We start from the raw sequence: 22,358 nt of genomic DNA, 5'->3' as shown, positions 1-22,358 counted from the left end.
TAGAATTGTGGCTAAATTTAGCTTGTTGCTCTCCAGCCTCCAATCCAAGTGACTTGTAACAGGTCTTGGAACCACGGGAATCGTCTTTATTTAAACTCGTGCCGTTCTGAACGAGGAGCATTTTTGTTCTTCAGCGTGTGAGATTAAGGACTGTCCCAATACGAACGGAACGAGCGCTGTCTCGACACGGTTCGGAGCTTATTGTTTTGCTTTGGAATGCTACACGCTGTCGACGTTGCGTCTTTTTTCTAGCCGGAACAGAGTGTTATTTCTCTAATGTCATCAGTCACGTAATTTCGTGTCTGGGATCATAACTGTTCGGCTTGTACATAATACTCGGAATAATTTTCGACAACGCCGCTCGGTACTCGCACTCTTTAACGATATAATGATCGATAAAGGGCTCATTTCAAAGTAAGACGGTAATTTTTGTGGAGTTTCCTCTAGAGCGTCAGACCAGTGGAACGTTAAGCTTATGTTGTGTGAAGAATGCGTGGAATTTGCAGGCGCCTGGGGTCACTTGATCTCCGTGGCTGAGCCACTGGGGCTTTCCCTGAAGCACGTAAGAGACCCGACATAAGCAGGACGTGGTGGCCACCACAAACCTCAAACGGGACCCCACATGGAGCTCGCGACCGTCAGCGACGATAAGAATATCTGGGGCCCTCGTCTCGAGTGGCAATCGCACCGGGCAGCCAGAAGAGTGCCGATTCCGGCTGGGGAGGCGATGCTCGACGCGATCGCGGGGAGGCGCGGCACGTCAGCCTGTCAAGGAGCATTGTGTATGCCGCATTGCCAGCAAGTCGGCTTTGGTCGTGGGACGTTCCCGGTCATGCACACGCGGTGTGTTCCGCTGATAGGTCAGGGGAATCGCGGTGTTTTTGACAGCTTTATCATTTCGGAATGCAGTTTGAAAATTATTGAGCTTCATAACATGACGCACGGGTGACTTCAAATCAGGACATGAAGGATTATGACAGTTTTGAATTCCTGAACCGCTCAAATAAAGGATGGCTCAAACATTTGTGTTTGTAGCGCAAATGCACGCTATTTTTAACCCACGGCGACAAGGACTTCCATGCACCTGTGCGGAAGAGACAAAAGTGAATGGTTTGTTATATGCTGACAACAGCAGACAGATCGAGTGATGCGTCACTTGCATCTCCTTATTCGTCCCTGACCTTCTACTATATCAAATGCATCCTCTCACTATGTTCATACAATGAAATCGTTTTTCTTCCACGATAGAGATATAATATATTTCACTTTGACGCTGTCTTCAAGACAATTCGTAGACTTACTTTCAGTAAACCTTGAAACCCGCGCTGGATACAGCAGAGTGACCATTTTGTTAAATACACAGGCCAAAATGAGCCTCACGTGATCATCATATTAACTTTCTAAATTCCAGGCTATCGCCTTTTGTATTACTAGATTTACTAGTTTTTAGTTAGCAGAGATACTACGCATTCAGGGTGACACCAAGTGCGGGAGGACTTCTAGGATGACGTGCGTGCCCCCGTCCCCTCCCCCTCCCCTGCCCTCGCATCTGTAAGTCTCATCACACTTGATCCCTCCGAGACATCAGTTTGGTCCCGCAGAGCATCAGCTTTCCCACCGCCGCACCGGCCCGACCATCAGCTGGCCCTGGCAGGAAATCCCGGTGGCATCTGCGTTCACCTGACAGCGTGAGATGCGACATTTCACCATTACCTCGCGTTGCCTCTTGACTAGGCACACTAGAAAGTGTGGCGCAGCGGGCACTCGGTAGGCCTCCTGCCACGATCGTGTGGGCAAAGTTTGGGCTTTGATCCTGGCTAAGCTGCTAGCCTGGCGTTCTACCCTCACCCGTAACAATCGGCTTGATACTGTGACGCTGAATAACCGGAGAAGACAGATCATGTACACATGGACCAAGCATGGTTACCGTTCACCAGAGGGGAATTTCGCATGCCGGCTCAGTGTTTTCTCTGCGCTTTGGTGTGCATGATTTCGTCATGTGTTATGGATGCCGGAACTCGTGATGATCGACAATAAATTAAGCTGAACGCGGTGAACGGAGGGAAATGGTTAAAATTCCACCTGTGACTAAGGGCGGGGAATTATTGAAATGCAACGCTCTCCGCGGTGCATCGCCACCTACCAGTAAGACACACTGCTCATATCAGTAAGCAGAAGTCAGTTGCATATTTCACGAGAGTTTGGCGAGAAAATCATGTGATGTAGCGGATTAGCTCGCGGATATGTAGCTCGCGCGCGTATTCTTGTTTTTTATGGGAGTTATGACGAGTTTTTTTGAATTTTTTTCGAAAATAGCTTTACTACAAATTGACTGCCTACAGGCTTACCCTGACGGTTAATTTTACCCGCGTTTCGCGGGTTCATTGTCCGGGGTGTTGCAAAATATTTCGAGTTGATTATGGTGAAAAATACAAATATTTCAGGTAGATGTTGTTGACATCAGACTAAGTATAACATAATGATTTTTCGTAGGGCAATATTTCACTTTGAGCCAAAGCGTACCGCGTTTGTGATCGATTTTTTAAAAGATAGCATCATCCGTCAATAGATGAGTTTCTGGCGTCGCTACAAGGATGGAGCAAAGTTGGGTGGGCGTGCCGACTTATAGATTGTGTCTCCACCAGCGTATAATAGCTGCGTAGAAGTGACGAAACCTGGGACCCCACCATATGTGACCTCAGTGTGACCCCACCTCACAGGTGAGCCGTGCGTGATAACATAACATAACCCAGTTAAAACGTAGAGAACGCACAAAGCAGTGCTGTTCATTTAAATTTTCCTCTTAGTACCTCCGGTTTTGCATTCCTCCAGCATACCTACTTGTCTGAAACGCACGCATATGGTAGGAATCATCTCCGTCAGCCACCATTAGTTGTTTGGGTCTTATTTTCGCTACAATACAAGTATCTTATGGATCTTACAGTAATTGGTTTTAACAAATTAAACGAAAACAACAGAAACTGTAGTTCCTTTTACCGGCCTTTCCAATCAACGGCGTTTCTGAAGTCGACCTGGCCCAGCGCGATGCGGTGGCCAGTTTTGCCACATTCGTTGCAGACGTCGCCATTAAGCTTTAATGACAACACCTGACAGAAACGTATGACCAGTCGCAAAAGTCCCGGGCGATTTTAACGAGCAGACAGCGTCAGGGACAGACGGTTTTTACTGTAGCTTGCCCAGCTGGGCTTCAACGGTGTTCCGACTACGCGTGAGGATCTGGGCTCGCCGTGTTCAGGATATCATCCGTGCAGCGTTATATCAAAAAACAAATTAATCCCAGAAAACTATCGGTGGGCCAAGCAGCAGTGCAGCGAGAGGCCGGCATTCAGCGTGAGATGTGACCACGAACATGACGCGTTTTTAACCAGAGATAAGAGAGAAGCCATGCAATAGCAGAAGCTTTATAGAACCCTAATGAGATACTACTTCACCACTTGACAGAGGCTATTGGCTTAGTGAACCAGAAAATGACAACAAAAAAACTGTCATTTTCATTGTTTGCCTCTGTAACGGGCTTGAACACACAATGGAATCACTTCAATGTGGAATAATTCATGAACATAGTCTATCTATATACTGTTACACCATGACTGGAGCATGAAGATCTTGGCTAAGGACTACAGTTGCCAGGACACCGATATTAAGAATAACGAGGACGGCGTCTATTTGGCTACATAATGTCGGCTAGTTTGTAAGAAAACACTCCGTGTGGTTTGATTTGTTTTGCCGCTGCTTTTTTTTAATGATAATGAGCGTTCTGCGTCCTCAACATAGCACTCATTCATCAGCACGCGAATCTCCTACACCAACTTGGAGAATATTTTACTCTAGGGAATGCCAAATCAAAGTACTTTGGCCTTCAGTTATCATGCATAAGATTTCCGGGAAAGTCTTCAAATGCCGAAATACTTCATGTGGCAGGCCTTGCTGAGAGCGGCCACTGTCTCAGTGTGAGTGAAGGTGATGAGAAGCCAGACAGCTTCAGAATCGACCCATAGGCGGAGCGCTCCACAACACGGTACAAATATCAACTGCTGCCTGTTTTGCGGGCGTGTCACGCCGCTGCGCCATCGCAAGCCATCCGCCCAGATTGCGCCGAAAACATAACTCCACGACGGGAACGGGAATGTCGCCCGTGGGAGCTTTGGGCGCTAGGTTGCAGATAATTCTCGCCGAGAGTGCCAGATCATCCTTGCGTCACGGCTTGAGATCTGGCAAAAAAGGCACGCCGGGGCTCTCGCCCTCCGCCGTGATGGAGCGCGGCCCCGGAACGGAAGCCGCTGAGAACCGGACGCAGGCGGCGCGCCGCGACTCCTGATCGGTATCGGGCCGGTGCTGACGCCCGGGTGAAACGTCGCCGCAGCGACGTGTTGTCTTGCTATCGGCCGGATCGCTAATCCGCCAGGCGCGACGCCGCGCACCAAACAGCTTCATTGGCCGAGATCCGTCCGCTGCAGGCACATACTGCAGAAGTCTGGCGTGCTGATGCGATCGGGAGGTGATGAAGGACGCCGCCGCCACCCGGCCAAGTCCAGCGTAGTCGCCGGTCCAGCGCGACTTTGTCCACCAATGTTGGAGGGCGTCCGCTCGCGTGGGCCGCACTCTTTCGTGACAGAAACAGCATGTATGACTGTAGTGCAGTGAGTTGTACGCAGCAGAAAAGTTTCGAGTTTACTATTTCCAGTGGTAAGTTTTTCAGCTTCAGGACGACCAGCGGCGCCATATCCCCGTCGCCTGCTGCGCGGCCGCCGAAGCGAGTTCCACCAAACGGCACAGTATCGCCGTCGTCCGCAGTACAGCCGCTGGAGCGGGCTCCACCACGCAGCACCTTATCACCGTAGCCTGTTGTTCGTCCGCTGGAGAGGGCACCACCACGCAGCAGCTCATCACCGTCGCCTGTTGTTCGTCCGCTGGAGAGGGCACCACCACGCAGCAGCTCATCACCGTCGCCTGTTGTTCGTCCGCTGGAGAGGGCACCACCACGCGGCAGCTCATCCCCGTCGCCTGTCGTTCGTCCGCTGGAGAGGGCACCACCACGCGGCTTCGTATCTCCGCTTCTTTGGCGCCTCACGGTGTACTCAGCTGCTGAGGCTGCAAAGCGTCGTCCGCCTCTCACACCGGCGGGAAGCGCGGTAATCGAATTCTGTACCCCTGGTTTCCCCAGACCTACAGTGAAGCCACTGCGCTGTCAGCAACAGTGGTGCAGCCAAAGAAGAGTGCCAACCCGCGAGTGCCAGCCCCCCCCCCCCCTTCCTCCCCCGCCCCCTAAGGTCTGGGTGCTTTGTATTTCGCCACCTAGGGCTCCCGGCTGAACGAAAAAGTCGATTTGGTGCGTACTCACCGCGCCCATTCTCATCCCTTAAGAGAACCCTGACTGCACCTCCGCTAGCTGCACCCCGTGGGGCCCGCGCTAAAGCCACAACTTCGTAGAAGTGTTGTAAGGTAAAGTGCAGCCGAGTGGCAGAACAAGAAGCCCAAAAGGAATCAAGGAGGGGTGCCGGAATTTTCTTTGTGTGCAACGCCCAAAAATTGTTGTTTTATATGCTTGGTCCCCTTAACTTTAAATATATGACGTAGGCTGCGGTCAACCTGTACTTAAAAATATTCAGATTAATCGAGACCCCATGCTGGAGGTTTACGTAGCGAGCAGGGTGATCACGAGAGATCCGGTACCAACTACGTATTGCCATCTGTTTACGCCGTGCAAAACTCCGTAGGCTAAGTTTTCAAGGCTTTGCGTAGGCTTCTGAACCAGATGCACCTCCTATGCTGATATAGCGCGGCGGGCCATCTGTAAATAACTGCAAATCTGCCCAAATCCGCCATGTGCCGCTGCACTAATTGGCTGCCCGCGAACATGCGACCCAGCCCTGCCCTGCCGCTCCATGGCCGCGTCAGTTCCCCACGACGCTGCGTGACTCATGCAAACCTGTTGCAGTCGCGGAGTGGTTCTTGCTGGAGGGCTCTCGCTGGTTACCGTAATTGCAGCATTATCCTCTTGGCAATAAAGATGCTGTCTCGGTTTCGTGGCCGCTAATGAGCCACTGATGCAGTGGCGGGTAGCCCTGAATGAGAGTGACAGAGATGCTTAGCTCTAACTTTCTGAAACTTAACACTGGCTCTATCGACGCCGATTGGAAAGGACTGACCAAACCTGGCTGCCGACCTCCCACACCTACCTGTGAGACCTTCCGGTGGTCGTGCATAGAAGTAGATCAGAGAACGCTTGCAAACGCGCAGTCGCTTCTGAGACCTCTCATCGCGCATGTAACGCGTCTAGCAGCGCGCGCAGTCGTACTGCAGCTGTTGCACGCGGGCCAGAAGCAGAGGGTGACGACTGCAAGCATGCAGATGACGGCCCCCGGAGTAACGGGACTGCTGCGGCGGGACATTCTTCTCAGGACTCTTGGGAATCTTTGAGCGTGCCGTATCTGTCATCTGGCGTGCCTTCGAGCAGATTAGGGCTGCGGACAAATGTGTCGGACAATGCGGCGCCAGTGTACATATCTGTGCGGGTGTGTAATACTTTGGGACGTGCGAACAGGGCGGACGGAGCGTATGCTCGCCTTCGCCGCGACATTCGGCATTACATGCCTGTTTAATCAATACGTATTTGGGGTTGTTTATTCCACATATCCTCGAATTTCGAGCTTGGGCTATTCCATGCACTTGTCCCAACTTGCCGTAGTGTATGAGCTATAGGGGGATGAATATATTGGTCACCGAAATGGGCTCAACTTTTTCACTAAGTAGTCGTTGTGCATGCAGTTTTCCTCCCGGCGTCTCAAAGAACCACCAGTAAATGGCCGCGGGTATTATATTCGGACACCTAATTACCTTGCCGGACCACAACAGCACTCCACTATGCAAACAACCAAGTTAAAGCATGCACTTCGCCAGCTGAAACTGAGCATCAACTGACGCTTCTCATGACACCCATTCTGCAAACATGGATACTGAAACTGAGCGCGACGGGTTTGTACACACACTTCTGTACAAATGTGCACACGTAGTCCGTTCCTCGCGGTCCGGCGTGCCCGCCGGCGCCACACCTCCTCCGGCCGATGCTGCCGCGCGAGCTAGGAGGAGCGGCTGCGCGAGGCCCTGGCCGCCGAGTACGCCAGGTTGGCGTACGAGTGCTGGAACACGTCGTCGTCTGTGATGCGGGGTCGGGACTGCACGCGCAGCCGGGCGCCGTGCTCGCGGTCCATCGACTGCGAGCGCCGCCGCTCACCCCTGTTGTACGGCGAGTTCTCGTTGCCGGCGGCGAAGCGTGGGGTGGGGCGGTCGAAGCCGGCGAGGCGGCTGGAGCTGAGCGCCGCCAGGTCGGGTCTGCTGGAGCCGGTGGAGGACATGGCGGCTGCGCTCTGTATCACTTCGGTGGGGTGGCGCGGCAGTGTGCTGGCCGGGAACTTCATGGCCTTGCGGAAGTCCTCCAGGTCGCCTTCAATGTCGATCTCTTGGATCAGCGAGTAAGCGCGCGAGTACATCTCGATGTTACGCGCGTGGTACTGGATTTTGGCGTGACAGAACTCCAGAAGGAACCGTCGGAGATCGCGAAGCTTTTTCATCTCGAAGTACTCCATGCTCTCCTCCAGGGCAGCGTGAGTCCGAGCCACGTCAATGGCGGCCCTCTGCAGCTCCGTTTCGGCCATGGCAATCTGTCTGTAGTCTCCAGGGGCCCGCGCACGCATGGCCTCCAGTTTGTTGCTTGTTCGCATTTCCCTTGTCTGGGCCTTAAATGTTGAAGCCAGGTCACCTTTGGCATGCTTGCAGGCGTCCTTGTATGTGGAGAGCCCTCCCACTATCCTCAGTTCCAACTTTTCAACTAATATCTGTTGAATATCGGCAATCCCGCACAGCGTGTCCGCCAGATGGGTAACTTGGGTTCTCATTGTTCTATTGAGCGTTTCTGTGTCCGCATATCCCACAATAACTCTTGCCAAATCGTCCATTGAATCTCTGCACTTTGCATTTTTTCGTGCAATGACTGCTACTCCTCTGCACAGAAGGCCAAAGTGGCGCTCAACTTTCTGAATCCTGCTATTGATGAAGTTAGCCTGTGTTTCACTGACAGAGTGGATATTTGCCGCGGGGTTAAAGCCTTGCGCCTGCATGATGAATTGTTATAATGACATCAATGATTGCATTGCATTCATTGGTCCCGAAAAGCGCTTATAGAGGTCTAAGTTTTCAAGAACCCTTTAGAAGACAAGAAAGACTATTTGCTATCGCGAATTGTATACGCCTGTCTTCAGTCATCGCCTGCTTATTTTATTTTTGTATTCACGAGAGCTTTTGACCTGATGTTGCACTTACACTTAGGATATACTGGAAATATTAAGCACAACCACACTTTCATCTATTTGCCATCATGAATTATTGTAATGGAAATAATTGCCGCCCAAGACGCTAGGAAATGCCAGTTTAATGACGATATCAAGCGATGTCACTTGTTTAACAAAGCCTCGCCGATGGCGAGTACATCATCGTTTGACCAGTGCCTCCGGCTATATTGAAGGTCAGTTGCTTTCAGCTCAAGAACTAAGCATATCTAAAAACATGAGTTACACTTTGGACACTCCCCACCAAATGACCCGGTCTCCTCCATGCGCAACGTAATTTGTGACAATTTGTAATGCAATTTTGGCTTTAATCGCGGCCTTATGGGACGCCGGTAAGCACACATCAGTGGCGTGTTATCATCGCAGCGCGGCGGTAACTGCATGACGTGACGGTCCAGTCCGCTTTTCCCTTTCCAAGGATGGAGATTTGGTCGTTTTCCTGCGTTAGTTGACGTTAAATAGCTGCCATCACGGCTTAAACGTCTCTTTTTAGAAACACATAGTGTGCCGAGAAGTTTGTTTTCGGCAGGCCTAATCTCCTTCACGAGTACGGCAGGGTCGCACGAAACGCGTTGGAGGTGCCAAGGCAAGGGCAACATGTCGTCTTCTGGCCTTTTGCTGGCCTCCTCCTGCCTCCTCGTTTCTGACCTTCCGACTGCGTGCTAGTCTTTTGAAACTAGCGTGAATATTTCCCTGCGTTCTTTTCTGTTCGGGCGTGTATGCGTGCTGAGGCAGTTTTCACTTTGGTCTTGTGGGAGCTTGATCCGATCATCGTCTTTTCTGTCCACCGATTCTGTGGTCAGTCAACTTTTGCTTGCATTCATGCAGTTGTTTTATGACGCATTTGCAGTATCTGTTATCAAACGTACTGGGACCATCGCTATCGTACACTGAGACACTAGAATTTCAATGAAGTCCAGTCTTTGATATGTTCTTGAGGGTTAAGATACCTTTCATATAATTCATGTTGCACCGTTCCTTGACGTCCACCACCCTTCAAGCAGAGACTCATTGCCCCTTTCTTTTGACCGATGCACATGTCCGTGGAAAACCGCCATAAATCCGCCATAAAACCGCCATAAATCTTATGGTCGATTGTAGCTGATAAGTACTCTGCTTTGCGGCCACAATGGAGACGACTTGCCTAAGACCTATCCCACAGCCGTCCACGAAGACACGGGGTGAGGGTGGTTTGCAGACGGCGTGGGCGGGCATTGCGCGACCGTTCCCCAGCGTCGGACCTCTCTGAAGGAAAAAACACGAGGCTTCGTGAACGCCCTTGGAACCAGTGCTCATCGGCACACCAAGCACCCAAGAACCGTGAATGAGGAGGGGGGGCACGCCGAGTCCAGGGCACCTCCACCCTCGCACCAACGCATGCGAGCCTCGGCATGCACACCGAGGAGCCTGATGAACGCTCTCCGCGCAGCTTTTCTGAACGCTGAGCCGGCGCCGAGGCCGTGCAGAGCCGTTCACGGCGCTCCGTGAACGCCCAATGCACGCGCGCCTCCGGTTGTCTGCGCCGATTCAACCCGAACTAATACAGGGGCACGGGCTGGCTGGTCAGGCTGTTTTTCTAGGCTCGAATCAGCTGTGGTTGTTGGCAACGCCAGCGGGTAGCAACAGCGACGGCAACAAATGTTGTGTCAAGGCTCGAACCCGAATCTCTTGAGCGACGAGTCAAATGAGGCATTCTCAAATGGCGGTTTTAATTGGAAGCTGCTGTAATGTAAACATGACCTATGTCCTTTGTGTGCTATATGGGTACAATTATCGATCATTGCGTCTTCTTCGCAAAACGCCATGGGTAGCCACGAAGTCTTGCAGGGGCTGGCAAAACACTATTCTGAGTTATTAATATTTATCATTGGAGCTAGCAATACAATGCTTTGGGAGAGGCAGTACAGGAGCAATCATACCTCGCCGGGCGTTCATGCCGCTCTTGACAACACCGCGCGTGACTTGTCAGCGCTCACTGTGTTTGTGCTGTTGACGGGGCTTTGTTTCGGCATTGAGACGTGCCTCTGGCCTCTTGGGGCGGCGCACTGTCGGGCGCTGTTTGACGAGCTTGTCTGTTTGTTTACCGTTCTGCTAGGCGATAAGAAACCAAGTCATTCATGCCAACAGGACCTACCCATTGGCGGCTATGCCGGCTACGCTATGGTCGCACTGCCGTCATAGTCACTGGCAGACATCATCCTGTACGCAATAGAATAGAGGGGCAATAATACACGCAACTAAATGTCGTGCTTTAAAACAAAAGGGCATTGTCTTGGGTGGCGTTACCTTATCGCTAAGGTTCCTGCAACAGCGCAGACGAGAACGTGACCACAAGGCCGGTATGGGCCCGATTGCTGACACGCGGCTTCCCCGGCCAGGGCTCTGTAAGTTCGGCTCTATATGGCGATAGCCATCAGTTGAAAGTTTCCGCCCCTCTCTCTCTCTCTCTCTCTCTCTCTCTCCTCCTCTCTCTCTCCTCTCTCTCTCTCTCTCTCTCTCATCTCTCTCTCGTCTCTCTCGTCTCTCCTCTCTCCTCTCTCTCCTCTCGTCTCTCTCTCTCTCTCTCTCTCTCTCTCCTCTCTCTCCTCTCTCTCTCTCTCTCTCTCTCTCTCTCTCTCTCTCTCTCTCTCTCTCTCTCTCTCTCTCTCTCTCTCTCTCTCTCTCTCTCTCTCTCCTCTCTCTCTCTCTCTCTCTTCTCTCCGGTGTCCGCTGCCTGCTCATACGTTACCTGTCCGGTGGGCGGCCTCCGCGAGTCCAGCTCGACCGCCGACCAACACCGCGGCACAAGTTCCGGTCCTTACGCGCCGGACCAGCGCCGCCGCCCGGAACTACCCAGCACCAGGATGCGGGCGAGTCGTGCGTTCCTCGCGGAAAAACGTTGCCAATCTGGGTGCGAAATTCTTCGGCCTCCGACTCCGTGTTTGCCGGATCCGGCAGCGGGCGTCGGGTGCGGGGCGCTGAGCCTGACCGCCCGGAGCGCGTCGTCCCGGCCAGCGCCATCGCGGCTCCCACCTGTCCGCCGCTTCCTGACGCCCGTCAGCGCCGCTAAGCTCAGATGAGGCCGAGGGCGATCCTCCCTCCCCCCTCCCCCCCTCCGGCACGTATCTCGGCGTGTCATGCACGGCGCGGGGCCGCGGAACCGGTTGCAGCTCGGGGAGGGGAGCGGCGCATGGCTGGCGGCGCGGCGGCCGGCGCGCCGCCAGCGGCCCGCCGCGCGTCGCGCCGCTCTGACGTGCTGCTCCGTGCTCCGCGCGCCGTGCTCGCCGTGCCGACGTGCTCCGTGCCGCGCCGCGCCACCGCTGCCGCCGCCACGCGCAGGTAAACAGCGCGCCGCCGCCGCGCCGCGCCGGAATGCGCGCGTGGGCGGCGGTCGTGGCGCGGGCGGATAGGCGGGGACTGATTGATAGGAGAGCGCTGCAGCGGCGATGCCGGCGTTGCGCTGTGGGAACCCCGGCCCCACGACACGCATGGCCGGGTAGAGATGTAGGAAGCTGAGCGAGGTGTGTGCGCGAGGCTCGCTCCAATGGATATTGAGAGTTTTCCCAGTGGTTTACTGTAATCTGGGTGACGACCGCCCAATGTCTATCTCCTTCGAAATCGGTCAAGAAAGCCCCTTATTAGCAGATCTCGAGTGGTCTGTAGGAAACAGAGGGAGACACAGAGTCATGCAGAGTCATTTGTGCGGCTCAGCCGTGAGGTGTCCGCCCACATGGATATGAGTGACGTACCTCGCTACCGATGGACGGGCCGCAACGGACAAACGATTTTTCATATGCGAGTCACGCTGATCGCAAACGTCACTCAGCAGCCAAACGGCATTTCGCCGACTGCGAGGTGGAATTTTGCCAAGGTGGCAGCGCTCATTCCCTGTTACACGAAGCACAAAATGGTGGATGCTATCGTGGATGCAACACGTGACAATTTTAGGTCACGGCCAGATCGCAACCGGGAAGCGTTTTGTAACTCACTCGAGGGAGACATGCTAGGAATGGCATGTAGACGTTCCGTGCAAGCGCAAAGATTGTTCGTCAGAACATGGATTGGCCGGTTGGCGTTGATGCGGTGCAGGCTTTTCCTGTCGGGACCACGGAGGGGCACAGTGTGCCGCCCAATGTTATGAGAGCCCATCGTTTGCCGGGTTGATGCTCTCGCCGGTTGCGATCTGGCCGGTAAATTCACAAACCAAGGGTTTGCCAGCTTTACACAGTGTTTTATATCGTTCACATACGCGTGGCCGTTGAAGTGCGCCTGCGTTTTTGCCATATTAGGTCAGCAAGCTAAGGTATTCATGAGACGCAGCCGATGCATGACGCACTGCCTCTTGGTTGAATAACTCCGTCCCCAGCTATGAAGATTGATATGTATCCAGTAACGGCGCGCGGAGAGGCAGCCGGACACCCACCCACTCGGTGAAAATCAAGCGGCAGAGCCATTGCAGCCTGCTTAAGCTGGTGTCGAGCCGGCACGGTGAGGGATCTGGTCGCCTTTAAAGGCCACCCCGGCTGCATACGGCTCTGCTGTGCATGTCTGACACCCTTCACGAGTTGGGATGAGCTCAGTGCCTGCACACAGTCTCGGGTGCATCGCTGCGAGCACCGGCGGCCGTCCGCCGAGACGCGACGGCCGGCTCGCGGACGTCCCGGCATTACGAGCACTTGGCCACGTTAGGGAGCGAGTCATGCAAGTGGCCCGCGCCTGTTCGCGATCGGATGCTCACAGTCGCGCCTGTGCGCGATCCGACGCTCACCGTCTTATTGTTGTGAGCGATTCGGATCGGGTCGATGGTATTTCGTCAGGCGACGAGCTCGGTATCCGCACGTGCCCTGCGTCCGCCGCGTTTGCTTCGAGGCTGTGTAGAACGCTCTCCGTCCGCTTTCCGCGAGCTTCGCCGAGCTGTGGCGGTTTTGGTTAAGCCCAAGAGCACCGGGACAGCTCCGCGATGATGGTTGAGCTATTTTGACGTTGATTGTGTTTGTCAGGTGTGCTGTGTCTTGTTTTAATCTCAACCCCATGCCCAAACCTTACATTCAAGCAGAAAAAACACGTTTGCACAAGTGAATACATTTTGTCGTGGACCTTTGTCAGTTCGTGATAGTTCATCGCCTATTGGTGACAAAAATAAGGAGCTGAACGCGACCTGGCCAAAAAGCTTGAACAATTTTTCAATGGATTTGTTGTATTTGTGAACCGCTTCTTTTAAGACCATATGAGGCTCAGAAAAACCAGACTTTCCTAAAAAGACTGCCTCTGTAAGTGCGTCAAAATCTACCAAGAATAATGCAAGATGGTCGTTATGAATAGGCTGCCTTCGTCCGACGCAAGGTGATTGACAATCTTGCCACTAATGGTTGCAGCGTTTTCATTTGCTTTCTGTTCGCTCTATATATTCCCGAAAGCCCTGCATTCGCCGGTACTTGCAGAAAGACAGCTGTGCTTTTCGAACGTGCGATGCATTTAAAGCCCGAAGAACATGTTCGGTCAGACGAAGATCAGCAACTCAATCTCGAGGCTCAAACGGCGAGGGCCTGTGTCAAATCCTTCTCGCACGAAGCTTAGATGTAACTCGCACGCCTGGGGACGATGTCTGCCGTTGAGATAACCTCGTCAACTGGCACACATGAACAAGACTTGACTCGTGCATGTACATGCACTCGTACATGACGTGACACGGCATCACGCCGTCTGCCACCCCCAGCTGACGACCACGGTGTTCTGCAGTAAACAGTGAACGCGTGGCATGCGCGGTGGCAAGCCTTGTTTCTGCTGCTTGTGCGATATGAATGGAAAAAGTGCGACTGCGCTCGTCTTGCGGTGCCGTATTTTGGAAGCGCGTGGCCCTAAAATGGTGAGTCATGGATGAGACGCGGTAAATCGTTAAATCTATCCCGAAAAGCTAAAACAATCCACTAAAGAAATCGTGTTACTTCATTCCTCCTCCTCCCCCCCCCCCCCCGCCCCAACTACGTTGGAGTGACAGGAGTGGTAGTTTAGGACTAGGTCGAGAGCATGATGTCCATAGGGGTCTATTTAACACTCTGTGGAGTTACACATCGGCCGTCATCAAGATATCCATAGGGATCTATTTAACACCCTGTGGAGTTACACATCGGCCGTCATCAAGATATCCATAGGGATCTATTTAACACCCTGTGGAGTTACACATCGCCCGTCGTCTCGCCGTCAAGGCGTCTCATGTTGCACTGGCGACGATCGCAACAGTTCGCGACAGTCCGATCTCATCAGCCATCTTCCCGCGTGTGCCGGCAGACTGGTTCTCACCATCCTTGTGATCATGAGATCTTGATGATCGATGATGATTTCTGGTCGAGTTTGTGTCGGCTGCACCGATCGCGGTTCCTCTGCATTGATCTGCCAGCCGCATTTGGCGGGATTCTGATCGACTTGTCAGACAAGCGACGCTGTATTCCGAAATTACACCGCAGTTCTGGGTGAAAAGCTCGGTGCACCAGAGCCTTTTTAATGAAAGCATTAGCACACTGTCGACAGTAAATGATAAATCCCGTTGAGCGATTGAGTAGGGGTAATCATAGTTCTAACATACCCAAAACGGGATCTCTCCGCAGTTATGATCTTCGCATCAGTGGCGTACTTCCGTAAAAGGAGTTTGGGAGCTGAACATAGAAAAATGGCCCAACCTGAACCAAAACAGCTAACAAACGTGTTTGTCCTCGGATTTGACCCACATTCTCCTCAAAGTTGGTGGGGGTCTGGAGCCTAAGTTTGGGAGAGGAGATTGAAGTCCCTAACTGAATAGGAAACGACATTCCTGCTTCGTAGTCATAGGCTGAGGATGCTAGCCACAAAACCAATAGAAAACAAAGCTGCTGACATCTCATCACAATGTTGCGCACTCTCCTGAAACTTACATCCCTCATTTAGCTGATTACGTGTTTATTACTTAGCTGATTACGTGTCTATTATTTAGCTGATTACGTGTCTATTTGATGAGTAGGCCCATGCAGTGTGTCTGTTCTGCCTTTGAAGTAGCGTTGCTCGGTTTGGAAATGTGAGCACAAAACATGTGGGATGGAGGATGTGCAGAAAGATATCTGCGTGCGTCCCATTGGCTCTGTTGGTTAGAGCGCCTGTCTTCCGATCCAACCCATGGCGGGGTGGGTTTGAGTCGCTTCAGGCGCTCGCTATTTGACCTTGACCGGTATGGCCTGCGGCCGGTGGCAGCGGTCGTCCTGAAGGTCGGTTGACGTCAGAGGGCAAGACGGACCGTGCCGAGCATTGCGGCACGTTAAACTTTCGCCAATAAATTCTGCCGGTGCCTGGCACTGCGCGGTTGGATGGTAGGACCAGGGCTCACACAACAAGTACTGCTCAGCGTAAGCTCTAATCCCAGAAATCCATCCATTCAAAAGGTTCGGATCAAATCCTTAGAAAATAAAAATGTCTAAACAGGATAAGGGGCATCTTATGAGATTTCGACGGAAGTTAAGCTTGGTATTCGTGTTAGCTGTAGCACTAGCTCGACGTGTAGTCCCATTAGTTATGACGGGCTGTACCGTAAACGCCTAGCACACAAATCAAGATCCAAAACTTAAGCTTATCGAGATGAAACGAAAACCATCACAAATTGAATGATGCAATAATGATGATGGATGATGATCAGGGGATAATTGCTTGCAATGATGCAGTGCAAGGCCAGTGGCCTTTCAATCTCTGAGTCCATCCTCCGCAGCCCTTGATGTGATGGAGATCCGTCAGCTGCACATATAGCAGCGCGCTTACACCAACCGTGCTCTGCAAGGATGGCTTGAGTTAGTCTTCACTCAGCACGTGGCGGGGCGGGAAAGAGTCGATTATAGATTCTCGGTACGCGCACGTCTTTTGCCTCTTTAACGCCTTGAAGCCGTTTTTTTTGCGGCGAATGGAAACTGTTATCAGAGAGCTGGGACCAATTCAGGGACTGCTCTCCATGGAAGTGATTGAAAAAGCCACCCACGTCTTACGTTCATTTTTGACGAATCCCATCCCTTAAGCCTCGTGTAAGACGTGCTCGCCTGTTGTACTTTGCAGGAACCGTACCGCACCTGGTGGTGCAGAGATCAAAGATATCGCAAGCCTTGTTTACGACAGTCTCGACTTTGATGTCAGAGGATAATTGCTTGCATTCTCTCTAGGGAACAGAAAAATGCTCAAATGCGCTGAGCAGAAGCAGGCGTCTCTTTGCACAATAATTCCTTTAGAGCTATTCTGTGAGCTTTCGTGACGTTGATTTGTGTTGTAATTTCATCTGAGTGTTCACGAAAGTTTTTGAATATTCGACGCTCATGCCGTCTCGTTTGTTCTGAGCTATGTAGACGCACATTTAGTCCACGCTATCAACGCTTTTGGGGTATGGCGACTTGAATGGAGTGTCCGTGACAATCAAGTCTGGTAGATGAGAGAGAGAGGGAGGAGAGAGAGGGAGAGAGGAAGGGGAGGGAGAGAGAGAGAGAGAGAGAGAGAGGAGGAGAGGAGAGAGAGAGGAGAGGAGAGAGAGAGAGAGGAGGAGAGGAGAAAGAGAGAGAGGAGAGAGAGAGAGAGAGAGAGAGAGAGAGAGAGAGAGAGAGAGAGGGAGAGAGGAGGGGAGAGAGAGAGAGAGAGGGGAGGAGAGGAGAGAGAGAGGAGAGAGAGAGAGAGAGAGAGAGAGAGAGAGAGAGAGAGAGAGAGAGAGAGAGAGGAGAGAGAGAAGAGAGAGAGAGAGAGAGAGAGAGAGAGAGAGCAGAGAGGTGTATAAATGCATGTATAAGTCATGCCTGATATTTTTTCCAACAAGAAGTTGTAGGCTGTTACAAATTTATGTTTGCTTCTGCCGTTATTTGTTATCTTGATAATTGGTCCTAATGACTTAAGATCACATTCGCACATACTTCATCAGTTGAATCAGGTTTCATGAGTTCTGTGCCCAAGTTACATTCGTACATACTTACCGGTATCGTTTGTGTAACGTACTGTCAGCTTTGCGCCTATACCAACTTCTTTGACCGAACAGAGAAGAGAGAAAATGTTCCGCATGCTGTTGGCCAAATGGCACCAGTCAAGAAATACGTTTTTGAGAAGTAACATGAGTGCCTAATATTCTGCATGGTAAGAAATGTCAGATTCATAACTACCTATTTATACAGATGCAAGGTTAAGAATGTGGGACAGCCTGCCCCGATGTCCTGCTATGGCACGCAAACACAAATACCTGCCACGCAAGGCTGGCGTTGCTTTGCAGGATAAACCCCAAGTTACCGAAGGCTGGGATGTTAACTGCCTTCCCGGTTAAAAATTATCTTGGGTTTTCATGACGGTTCAAAACTGCATTTTGATAATAATGCATCTGTCTGACGATCATAGCTCTTTTACGGTAGCACTGACAGAAGCAAGAAATCCTATTTGAACATTAAACTGTAGCAACTAAAGCAAATGCTACGGAGCCTAAAATAAGGGAAACACTGACTGTGCAAAGGGTGACTATGCTTTACGACGACAGAACTCCAAGGTGTCATGATGTCGACACTAACAACTTACTCATGTTATAACCAGACCGGCATCCTGTAGTGTGACTGTGCGCGATCGCCTCTCTTATGGGCCTGTGTTGCGGTTAAAACGTCGGCAGAATTACTTGAGTTAAAAAAGAAATAAGCATAAGGTAAAAGGCAGACGCCAAACTGGTAAGATGATCAGAATCCAATAAATCTAACGAATGCCAATGAATCGGAAGTGCCCCATGGTATGATCTACTCTAGAGCATGAACACCTCTATCGCACAAATTCTTTCGTAACCCGGCACACACCAGGTCTCCTTCCTGCGGCATAAATATTCCGTGTCTCTAGGTACTCCGGTTCCACGAACCGCCAAAGAGTGACAAGGTGAATTCGAAACATATTGGACCGCGCGGTGTTTGATCACGTTGCACTAGGAACAGCCGGTGTGATCAAAAAGATCTGCCGGTTGCACTAGGATCAGCCGGTTTCGGACAAAGAAGCCTGATACTTCCTTGGAAGCGTCCTAGTCGGATCCCTTGCGCTTTCTCCCGTCCTGCGGTTTTGTTGTTCCTGACGGGTGCCAAACCTCTGCTTGGTTTCCAAGACCTGTGCTTGGGACAGATTATGAGTTTCCGGTTGCAGAGCCGGGAAGGAGCCAGTAACCAGCCTGGAATGATACCAAGTGGCTCTGCGTGCAAACGGAGCATACTGAGCGTGGTGTTGCTGCGCCTTTATTCATCTTGTATGAATGGCTGTCTTCCGTCCGAACTGGATAAAGAAACTCACATCAGCCGCAATCCGATTGATTTATTATGTGCCTTTCGGTCGGCCAGTTTCGAGATTGCTTAATGAGTTGAAGCCGGGGATATTTGCCTACACCGTGCACTTGGTTGCATGTCATCACCTGCTGTGTTCGTTGAGATCATAATCAAGCTTTGAGAACACTTCAAATGGGGCTGACCTATGCGCTGCTTTGGGAGAGGAGTATAGGTTGTCCTGACGGGTCCCACGCCGCGTCTGCCTTTAGAATTTCGGGCATTAACACAGATTCGGCTGATGCTAAGTTTTTGTTTTAAAGGCTCCACGTAATGACCAAATCCGTTTCATGTTGTGCAATCGCACTCAAATTTTCAGTAGTTTATGGGATATCCGCGTGCATGTAACGCTGAAATAGTTCGATTTTCAGGAAACTTTGACCTTTTTTCCTGGCATAGTAAGGTAGATCATTGAGCAGGCAACATAATCATGGGTTCACGTCGAGACCAATCCACTTTTTTTCTGCGAGGCTCTTTCTTTTTTTCGTTTGGAGACCAATGTCCAGCTCGTGTTGGTATTGGGCCGTGACAATGGAGGAAGTGAATCGTTGGAGTCTGGGATTTGAATTTTGTTGGCAAACAAGATCATCCATGTGTTTAGCGTCGTCGTGAATGTGGACTTACATGCCCGTAAACAATTATTTGAATACTTCGTGGATTTTCAAGCTCCGAAAGCCAAGCCGCCTTGAAACCAATAAGAAAGTTCGCTGTTGTATGCGGCTGTTTACCTCTATTTTTCTCTGCAACTGGCGCGACATTTCTAGCAAATGGGACTCCACACTAGACTCAACAAATAACAACGAGGTTGTGCCGAGACTTGCCCGAGACGTGATGTCTGCTTGCCTGGGAGAGTTGGCCGTGAAACTCCCGGAATTCTCAGGCCTTCTCACAGCACTTCCAGCAGCGGCTGGGATGGGGACCGAGCCGCGGCTGTCATTAGTCCGTGAGCGCCGCCTAACAGACGTGATGCAACTCTGAATAATTTACCGGGGGTGCCAGATCGGGAACAAAGACGTTGCGCCGCGATTAGCAAGTGGCAGCTGAGCAGGAAAGCGATTGCGTCGCTGGAAAAACATCCGCAGCTTAAATCCGCCTCATGTTTGGCGTTTACGAGCGCCGTTCGATGAGCATGACAGACCGCTGAGTAATCCCACGTGGCGAGGCGTTCAGTACAGATGGCTACATCCGGCGTGACATTTATCTGCCAGGCTGCTGCGATCTAGTGTAAACTCCCCCTCCGCAGCGCTGCCGCAAAGGCTGCTGCTGCTTCTGCAGTGGCCGGCACATTTGACCTCCGGGCGATAGCCGCTATACTAATAGACGTTTCACTGTTTTCTAATTGAAATTTCAAGAAGGCTGTGTTTAAACTGGCGCATCTGGTACCTGATTTGTGTTATTGGGTTTGGCGTGGCGTGATTGGCAGGCTTGTTGGCCAGTGGACAGCCACAAGTCGAGTCGTGAGCTGGGGCTAACGGCCGGCCTGGTGGTCTGTCTGTCTGTCCTGCGGCGCGTCCGGTGCGGCAAACGGCCGTGGTAAATGACCTAGAAGCTTAATGTGTCGTAAAGTGACTTGAAATAATTCCTGTTAGTTCGTCTCGGTATTTCAACAGCATTCCAGTGCGAAGAAGCAACGCCAATTGCCGCAGTTTCGAGACAAGAATGGCTTGTGCAGGATTCCGGGAGACCTAACAGGATTCGACGTCGGGATACCGGCACAGATCCTCAACAACAGAACAAACCCAAATCATTAGGAGCGACGCGGCGATGCGGTACATGCATCTAGCGGTCTGTCGAAAAAAACTGGCGCTATCTCTAAGTACATTTTGTAACAACGAATAGTTATTTACCCCCTCACTTGCTGCAAACGCTCGAAGGAATGGGAACGCGGTGGCGATCAGAATTTCGTCCCGTGATAAACACATTAAGTTTGAAAATATGTGCATCATCGTCCGTGACGACAATGTTTGTTTTGTCAGTTGACAGCAGTGATTCAAACATCGCGAATTGCTTGTAATGGCGTCGATATCCAAGTATGCCAGCATCCTTTGTCAGAAATCGTCTCAGTGCAGCAGCATAGTCTGTCCCCCGTGTGGAGAACAGGGAAGACCTGACCCGGCATCCCTCGCGGGCCCGTTTGCCGTTATCTGCTCTGTCGCTACGACTCTGCTTTTTGGTTTTTGACTGGTTGGTTAACGGGATATGGGACAGCTGAGGCGATTAATGTTGAATTATTTGAAGCCATGGTGCAACTAAATGTCGAAATCGATGAAAAGTTGCCTTACGCCAAGTTTGGCCTCCCTAATGCGCGTGGCTGACTCGACATACTTTTAAATATATTTCAACATCCATCATTCCGCTGCACCGCCGAGTCATAGTATTTCCATGACGGCCGTGCAGGTGACGTTAGTCACGGCGGAATCGGAGCACCATCAAGCGGGAGAGGCAGCTGCAGACCTACAGCATCCAGCCTCAGAGCCTGTGACGGATATATTAGCCCATGGGCGTTTTTCCGTGACCCTCGCGGCGCGGGCCCTTCCGTGCCAAGGCAGTCAGGTTCCCTTGGAAGACATAAGGCTGCCGTTGCGTGGAAGATGTTGGTGTTGGCTCCGACCACGCGGTTATTCAGCCCAACTCCGACAGGCGCTCACTCCGGTGAAACACCTGAACTCAATTTCGCTCACGATGGCAGCCTCAAAGATCCTGGCACACTGTCACCCGGCCGCGTCGCTTCCCCGCCGGCGTCGTGGAGCGGTCTCAACGACCGAAGCGCGAGGCTGGCGACCGAAGCGCGAAGCGGCGACCGAGGCGCGAAGCGGCTGGGTCGACCGCGGTGTTGGTGCACCGCGCCGGCGCCGAGCGCTCGCCGACGGAGCTGTCTGTGAACGTGACGGGCGGCCAGCACATCATCGCTGACGTGCCGGCCAGATCGGCGAGCCGCCCAGACTGAGAGGCTGCCCGACGACGTCGACGCTGAGGGCCGGCAATTACGACGGGGCTCCCGACCCCACGCCAACCGACTTTCAGCACTGGCATTGACGCCATTTGGTAGCGTTAACCAAGCATGCAATGCAGGACTCTGACTGAAATTTACGCGGCGCAAATCATTAACCCGCGTCGCACCTGTTTCGAGTTCGTCTTCGGGTGAATCAAGGAAGTGACGCCTTGGCTTGCTCTCGATGTTTGCGTCGGCGAGGAACCAGCGCGCAAAAAACTTGAGCCTCGCGGCGTCACCAGCATGTGACGTCACGATGTCGTTATGCTGCAGTGCGTTGGCAGGCTCCCACAGAGGGCCTGCGGAGAGCGTAGTCACCGGTGACAACGGCTGATGCATGCTTACTGTGTCCGCCTCGGCCCTCGTAGAAGGCCTGAAATAAACCACCCCCATCTGTTTATCTCATGAGTTCGCGGACATGATGCATGACTCAGAACGCGGCGACTTGTTTGCAATACACGGGTCCGTATACAGCGAACTGAATCGGTCTTCTGCGTCTTGCCAGCTGTTTCGCCCAGCAGCGTCTCGCCGTTCGCCATCGAGTCTCGACCCAGCTCCCTTTCACTCGCGTCCCCACGCTGCAACGCCATGCACATCAGCGGCGTCCCTCGCATTCATGGCCAATTTAATTGGCCGCTGCCAGTCGCCGGGCCCCGTTAAACCTGCACCCAACCGAGTTCCAGCGCCGGCGGTGGTCAC

General features: G+C 52.1%; 1 protein-coding gene across 1 annotated transcript; it reads right to left on the bottom strand.

The window, feature by feature from the left end:
• Positions 1-6,858: 6,858 nt before the first annotated feature.
• On the bottom strand, positions 6,859-8,254 carry LOC119099312 (protein FAM92A-like). Its single transcript, XM_037222444.1, has one exon. The coding sequence runs from the start codon at positions 8,136-8,138 to the stop codon at positions 7,101-7,103; it is 1,038 nt and encodes a 345-aa protein (XP_037078339.1). The 5' UTR covers positions 8,139-8,254; the 3' UTR covers positions 6,859-7,100.
• Between the last annotated feature and the right edge of the window lie 14,104 nt (positions 8,255-22,358).

This window comes from Pollicipes pollicipes, unplaced genomic scaffold (assembly GCF_011947565.3).
Source record: "Pollicipes pollicipes isolate AB1234 unplaced genomic scaffold, Ppol_2.1 Scaffold_4740;HRSCAF=5597_pilon_pilon_pilon, whole genome shotgun sequence".
In the NCBI taxonomy this organism is placed as follows: domain Eukaryota; kingdom Metazoa; phylum Arthropoda; class Thecostraca; order Pollicipedomorpha; family Pollicipedidae; genus Pollicipes; species Pollicipes pollicipes.
The sequence above is the reverse complement of the archived record's forward strand: the minus strand, read 5'-3'. Positions and strand labels throughout refer to the sequence as shown.

What these genes read in the sequence shown, in the direction of transcription:
- LOC119099312 (XM_037222444.1), bottom strand. Translation starts at nt 8,138, where the DNA reads ATGCAGGCGCAAGGCTTTAACCCCGCGGCAAATATCCACTCTGTCAGT.